Source organism: Otolemur garnettii, unplaced genomic scaffold (genome assembly GCF_000181295.1).
Source record: "Otolemur garnettii isolate 467f Iridium unplaced genomic scaffold, OtoGar3 scaffold00038, whole genome shotgun sequence".
NCBI classification, from domain to species: Eukaryota; Metazoa; Chordata; class Mammalia; order Primates; family Galagidae; genus Otolemur; species Otolemur garnettii.
Genome location: NW_003852433.1, coordinates 2,648,799 through 2,655,992, shown reverse-complemented (window position 1 = coordinate 2,655,992; position 7,194 = coordinate 2,648,799). Strand labels below are relative to the sequence as shown.

General features: G+C 62.4%; 1 protein-coding gene across 1 annotated transcript in view; it reads left to right on the top strand.

Annotated features, from left to right (window-relative positions):
• Positions 1-1,716: 1,716 nt before the first annotated feature.
• MN1 (MN1 proto-oncogene, transcriptional regulator) overlaps positions 1,717-7,194 on the top strand; it is a 45,076-nt gene continuing 39,598 nt past the window's right edge. The window contains exon 1 of the mRNA XM_003789845.3: positions 1,717-5,479. Coding sequence (XP_003789893.1) covers positions 1,717-5,479 — 3,763 coding nt within the window. The remainder of the gene's footprint in view (positions 5,480-7,194) is intronic.

Below are 7,194 nucleotides of genomic sequence, written 5' to 3'. Positions count from 1 at the left end.
TCTCTTTTAACCTCCAAGAAAATCCTAGGGCCGGCTAACTTGGGCGCCGCTAGTGGAGAAGAGAGGGTTCTACGGAAACGCGGTAGACCCTCAGAGACTTTTCTTGGCGAGTCCAGGGGCTTTGACGGGCGACCCCATTGTCTGAGCGCCCCGCACCGCCCCCTGCCCACCCGGCGGATCTCGCTCCAGTTGGGGGTGGGGAGTTGGGAACAGAGTGAATGGGAAGGGGGGTGAACAAAGCCAAGCTCCCGCCATTCTCCTCCGCCTGAGCCCTCTCCAGCTCAAAGCGCCCGGAGGCCAGAGAGCGCCCCCAGCTCATCGACGCCAGACCCTGAGGCAACGCGGGCACCTGGGACCCCAGAGCTGGCATAGTGTGGGTTGGTGTCTGGGGCCTCGGCAGGCAGGACCCGGGACCACCTTAAGAGCGAGCCCCGCCCCGGGCCCAGAGCTTGGGCTGCGCTGATTGGTGCAAATGTAATGGCTGAAATTGATTGCTGAAATGCAAAACTTGTTGCTGCTTCTCCCGGCGCTGGGCTAGAGGCAGACACAGAGAGGGGAGCCGAGACCCTCGGAACGCCCCACGCAGAGCCCCCCCGTCAGTCGGGAGAGGGGTGCGCAGACCCCCCGGAGCTGCCCCCGCCCCCCTATTCCAAGCTCCGAGAGCGCAGTCGGAACGCCTTAGCTTCCTCGCCTAGCGTGGCCCCCCAACCCGCGTCTGCCCCCTCCTCCCCTGGGTCCGAGGGGGACTCGCGAAGCACCTCAGCGCGGAGGCAAGGAACGCGAGCCTCGGAGCGACCCAACTCCTGGTCTCGCTGCTCTCCTGCTCCTGCAACGGTGCGCGGAGACTCAAACCGCAACTCCAAGACCCAACGGCGGAGGAGAGAAGCGGCAGGCGGCGGACCTGGCCGCGGAGCGGCGCGCCGGGAGCAGCGCACCCACCGCGAAGCAGGGGAGCCGCGCCTTTCTCCCTACCCTGCGTTCCAACCCCCGGCGTCTACTGCCTCCCCAGCGTCTCTGCGTCCTCAGCTTGGGGGCCAGCACTCGCGATGCCAGGCGGAGCCTCCAGTCTTCCCACCCGCTGAAGAAGCAGTAGCCGGTCGCCTGGAGCTGACGGGGATTGTGCGAGCAGATCGTGCTCGGTGGAAGCTAGGGCTGCGGAGCGCTGGGACTCCGGGGGAGGGGGGAGGGATCGCTCTGTCGGTGCCCGGCGCAAGCCGCGGCTTTGAAGGGTCTCCCTCCCCTATCCTTAGCAGCTCCGCCAGGAACTCCGGGAGGCTGCGGGCGGCGTCCTGGGGCTCCCCAACAGACCCAATCGGACTTAAGAAGGTGATCTCTCTGCTCTCCCAACCCCCTTTCCTCCCCCTTCCCCCCTCTTAACTTTTTGTCTCTGTTCACCCGCCGCTCCATCTCCTCCCTGCAGACCCACCGGCGGCTGTGCCAACTGCCCAGGGCATGGGTCCCCCAACACAGCTTCTTTAGGCCTAGCGGCCTCGCAAGATATGAGAGGCCCGCCCCCGGGCAGAGCCAGCGCTTCAGGAGAGGAGCTGATAGCCCCTAGCCTTCCCAAGCCAGGCGGGGTGGTGGTGCACGCTGCGCCCCTGCGGTGTTGAGCGTCCCGGAGCGCCCAATCCTGGGCTGGAACGAGTAGCTGACCGGAGGCGCGCCGCGGAGAGCAAGCTGTCATGCCCTATTGATCCCCCCTACCCCCCGCCAAGTATGTTTGGGCTGGACCAATTCGAGCCCCACATCAACAGCCGGAACGCTGGCCAGGGCGAGAGGAACTTTAACGAGACCGGACTGAGCATGAATACCCATTTTAAGGCCCCGGCTTTCCACACAGGGGGGCCACCTGGCCCCGTGGACCCTGCTATGAGTGCGCTGGGCGAGCCCCCGATCTTGGGCATGAACATGGAGCCATACGGCTTCCACGCGCGGGGCCACTCGGAGTTGCACGCAGGGGGGCTGCAGGCACAGCCTGTGCACAGCTTCTTTGGCGGCCAGCAGCCTCACCACGGCCACCCGGGAAGCCACCACCCTCACCAGCATCACCCCCACTTTGGAGGCAACTTCGGTGGGCCGGACCCGGGCGCCTCGTGCCTGCATGGGGGTCGCCTGCTAGGTTATGGCAGCGCAGCCAGCGGCCTGGGCAGCCAGCCGCCCTTCGCTGAGGGTTATGAGCACATGGCCGAAAGCCAGGGTCCAGAGAGCTTCGGCCCGCAGCGACCGGGAAACCTCCCGGACTTCCACAGTTCGGGCGCCTCGGGCCACGCCGTGCCTGCCCCGTGTCTGCCGCTGGACCAGAGCCCTAACCGAGCCGCCTCCTTCCACGGCCTGCCGTCTTCCAGTGGCTCCGATTCCCACAGTCTGGAGCCCCGGAGGGTGACGAACCAAGGAGCCGTCGACTCGCTGGAATACAATTACCCGGGCGAGGCGCCCTCAGGACATTTTGACATGTTTTCGCCTTCTGACTCCGAAGGGCAGTTGCCTCATTATGCGGCGGGTCGCCAGGTTCCTGGGGGCGCTTTCCCGGGTGCCTCGGCCATGCCCAGAGCCGCAGGCATGGTGGGCTTGTCCAAAATGCACGCCCAGCAACCGCAGCAGCAGCAGCAGCAACCGCAACAGCAGCAGCAGCAGCCGCAGCCGCAGCCGCAGCAGCAGCAGCAGCATGGAGTGTTCTTTGAGAGGTTCGGCGGGGCCCGCAAGATGCCTGTGGGTCTGGACCCGGGAGTGGGCTCCAGGCACCCGTTAATGCAACCTCCCCAGCAGGCCCCGCCACCCCCTCAGCAACAGCCCCCGCAACAATCACAACAGCAGCAGCAGCCGCCGCCACCCGGGCTTCTAGTCCGACAGAATTCCTGCCCGCCTGCACTCCCGCGGCCCCAGCAGGGCGAGGCGGGCACGCCCAGCGGCGGCCTGCAGGACGGAGGCCCCATGCTACCCAGCCAGCACGCTCAGTTCGAATATCCCATCCACCGGCTGGAGAACCGGAGCATGCACCCTTACTCCGAGCCGGTTTTCAACGTGCAGCATCCTCCTCCGCAGCAGGCGCCCAACCAGCGGCTGCAGCATTTCGACGCGCCCCCCTACATGAATGTGGCCAAGAGGCCGCGCTTCGACTTCCCCGGTAGCGCGGGAGTGGACCGCTGCGCTTCGTGGAACGGCAGCGTGCACAACGGCGCTCTGGACAACCACCTCTCACCCTCTGCCTACCCGGGCCTACCCGGCGAGTTCACGCCGCCGGTGCCCGACAGCTTCCCCTCCGGGCCGCCCCTGCAGCACCCGGTCCCGGACCACCAGTCCCTGCAACAGCAGCAGCAGCAGCAACAGCAGCAGCAGCAGCAGCAACGCCAAAACGCGGCCCTCATGATTAAACAGATGGCGTCGCGGAATCAGCAGCAGCGGCTGCGCCAGCCCAACCTAGCCCAGCTAGGCCACCCCGGGGACGTGGGCCAGGGCGGCCTGGTGCATGGAGGCGCGGTAGGCGGCTTAGCTCAGCCAAACTTTGAGCGCGAAGGCGGCAGCGCGGGCGCAGGGCGCCTGGGCACCTTCGAGCAGCAGGCGCCACACTTGACGCAGGAGAGCGCGTGGTTCCCAGGTCCGCACCCACCTCCTGGAGACCTACTGCCCCGTAGGATGGGTGGCTCGGGCCTGCCAGCTGACTGCGGCCCGCACGACCCCAGCCTGGCGCCTCCCCCACCTCCTGGAGGCTCTGGGGTGCTGTACCGGGGCCCTCTGCAGGACCCGCTTAGAATGCCCGGGGAGGGCCACGTGCCCGCGCTGCCCTCGCCAGGCCTGCAGTTCGGAGGCAGCCTGGCTGGCCTGGGCCAGCTGCAGTCACCCGGGGCTGGGGTAGGGCTGCCCAGCGCTCCTTCGGAGCGCCGGCCACCGCCGCCAGACTTTGCTGCGCCCGCGTTGGGGGGTCAGCCCGGCTTTCCGTTTGGCGCAACAAGCCGGCAGGCCACGCCGCACAGCGGTCCAGGCGTGAACTCACCCCCAAGCACCGGCGGGAGTGGTGGCAGCTCAGGCGGCGGCGGGGGTGGCGGGGGCGCCTACCCGCCACAGCCTGATTTCCAGCCCAGCCAGCGCACCTCGGCTAGTAAGCTGGGCGCCCTATCTCTGGGCTCCTTCAACAAGCCCAGTTCCAAGGACAACCTGTTCGGCCAGAGCTGCCTGGCTGCACTTTCCACCGCTTGCCAGAACATGATTGCCAGTCTAGGGGCCCCCAACCTCAACGTGACCTTCAACAAGAAGAACCCACCCGAGGGCAAGAGGAAACTGAGCCAGAATGAGACCGACGGCGCAGCGGTGGCCAGTAACCCGGGCTCGGATTACTTCCCGGGAGGGACTGCTCCTGGGGCCCCAGGCCCCGGAGGCCCATCTGGGACTAGTAGCAACAGCTCCAAAGCTCAGGGGCCACCCAACACACCGGCCCAGGGGGACGGCACCAGTCTCTCCCCCAACTACAACCTGGAGTCCACGTCGGGGAATGATGGCAAGCCAGTTCCCGGGGGTGGTGGGCGGGGACGGGGTCGCAGAAAAAGGGACAGTGGTCACGTGAGCCCTGGGACCTTCTTTGACAAGTACTCGGCAGCTCCGGACAGCGGGGGTGCACCTGGGGTGAGCCCAGGGCAGCAGCAAGCATCAGGCGCCGCCGTCGGGGGAAGCTCCGCGGCTGAGACTCGCGGGACAACGACACCCCACGAAAAGGCGCTCACGTCACCATCGTGGGGGAAGGGGGCTGAGTTGCTCTTGGGGGACCAGCCGGACCTCATGGCGTCCCTGGACGGCGGGGCCAAATCTGATGGTAGTTCGCCACACGTGGGCGAGTTCGCCTCAGATGAGGTGAGCACCAGCTATGCCAACGAGGACGAGGTGTCTTCCAGTTCTGACAACCCCCCAGCCCTGGCCAAGGCGAGCAGGAGCCCCCTGGTGACCGGCTCGCCCAAACTCCCTCCCCGTGGGGTAGGCGCCGGGGAACACGGACCGAAGGCGCCCCAACCCGCTCTCGGCCTGGGTATCATGTCTACCTCTACCTCGACCCCTGACAGCTATGGCGGCGGTGGGGCCACAGGCCATCCGGGCACGCCAGGCCTGGAGCAGGTCCGGACCCCTACAAGCAGCAGCGGTGCACCGCCCCCCGACGAGATCCATCCCCTGGAGATCCTGCAGGCGCAGATCCAGCTGCAGAGGCAGCAGTTCAGCATCTCAGAGGACCAGCCTCTGGGGCTCAAGGGTGGCAAGAAGGGGGAATGTGCCGTCGGGGCCTCTGGCGGGCAGAACGGCGACAGTGAGCTGGGCAGCTGCTGCTCCGAGGCGGTTAAGAGTGCCATGAGCACCATCGACCTGGACTCGTTAATGGCGGAGCACAGTGCTGCCTGGTACATGCCCTCTGACAAGGCCCTAGTGGACGGCGCAGACGACGACAAGACGCTGGCGCCTTGGGAGAAGGCCAAACCCCAGAACCCCAACAGCAAAGAAGGTATATGCGCACTCCTTCCTTTCTCACTTCCCCGTGACCCGCCCCATCCCCAATTCAGGCCTCAGCCTCCGCCCCTTGGGTCTCTTGGGGTTTGGAGGGCACAGGTCTTCCTAATCCTCAACTCAGAGCTGGGTGCCTCTCCTTTTGCTACACCAAGAGCTGCGGGACAGACTTCCACCACCGGCTGCTGCCAGGTGGATTGTAGTGCCACAGAATGGCAAGGATTGACCCCTCAGCTCTTTGGGAACCACCGTACAGTTACCTGGCCCCACCCCCAGTTTCAGCTGAGTTGCCCCAGTATTGCACTTCGCTAGCCCCCTTTCCTTTCATGCTAAGACGCCCCTCCCATTCATGCAGTTCCACTTTTTAGGAGTTTCATCCCCTTCTCCTGGCAGGACACCTGAGAAGTTGTGTTAATCTGTCCCACCTTTTCCTAGTTAGCCAGCCTATAGCGTGAGTTCCCTTAGGAGCCAGCATCTTCGGGGGAAAAAAAGTTACCAGCCTTAAGTGCCAGCAGCATCTCTTGGAGGCAATGCCTAATTTGACATTTGTTCCTAATGAATAACTGTTTTGTCTCTTTAACTATTAAAGTTTCATTGAAAAGCCGGAGAACTGGAGGGGTTGTAGGAGGCAGGGAACCTTTTCAGGGTGCTTCTCCTTGACATTTGGCGGTGGTTGTGGTGGAGTCTGCCTGACAGAGACCAGACCACTCCATCAGGACATCATTTGTGTATGGGGATATGGATATATATTCTTAAGACACAAAGGACCAGCAGTTTGTCAATATCTCCCTTGGCTTTGGTGACAGATGTCCGGTCCCAGCTCCCTTTTGCATTCTATTCTTAACCAGGCCTGGAGGCCATTAAGGTGGGAGGGGTGGGGTTAGTAAACGACTTCCATTCCAGTTAAAGTAATAATACGTCTTTTTAACCTAAAGATAACCAGGCTGCAGTAGTATCATTTTATTTTAATGAAGCTTTTTTACTTTAAAAATATATACTGTGCATAGCTAATGGCTTCTGAAAATCAGGTAACATCCTATTTTTTTTTCTTCTTATCTTTTTCTTTTAAACCCTAGTTGAATTCTCTTGGTTTCACTGGACAGAATATTCCCAGGGAGGCAGTGGCCGAGAATTTAACGCTGTCTTTTAAAAAATCTGCCTGCTGATTCTTGCCCTCTCTTACAGTCCTTGGCTCCTGTGCCTTCATTTTCCTTGCCCTCCCCACATCCTGCCTTCTCTTGACCCTGGATTGAAGGTGTGGGTAGGTTTTAGAATGCGATGGGGGTGGGAGGTGCAGGAGGAGGAGGAAGGAGTGTAAGGTGGGAGTTGGGTGGTTCAGAACTTGGGGTTTTCAAGGTGCCTATCCCCAGGGTACTTTTTCCCGCTTGGGTTTTCTAATTCATGAATGCGGCCTCTCTGCTTTTCTCTTTGTTCCGCGGTTACTGCCCAGCCCGGGACGCCCCTGACGCTCTCGCTCATTTGAAGCTGGGTGTTTAGCATGCACAGCAGATGCTGTGGCCAGCATCAGCATTCTGCAGGCTTCTCCTAGGCAAGGCCATAAATTGGTTAGTTTGGGACCCTCAGCTTCTTCTCCCTTTTTTTTTTTTCCTTTTAAAAATGGAGTTGGACACAGCCTCTTGGTTGCTAACACCCTCTGCCCCCTTTTATTTTCTTGTACACAACATCTAGATCTGGCTGGATCGATAGCTGGTT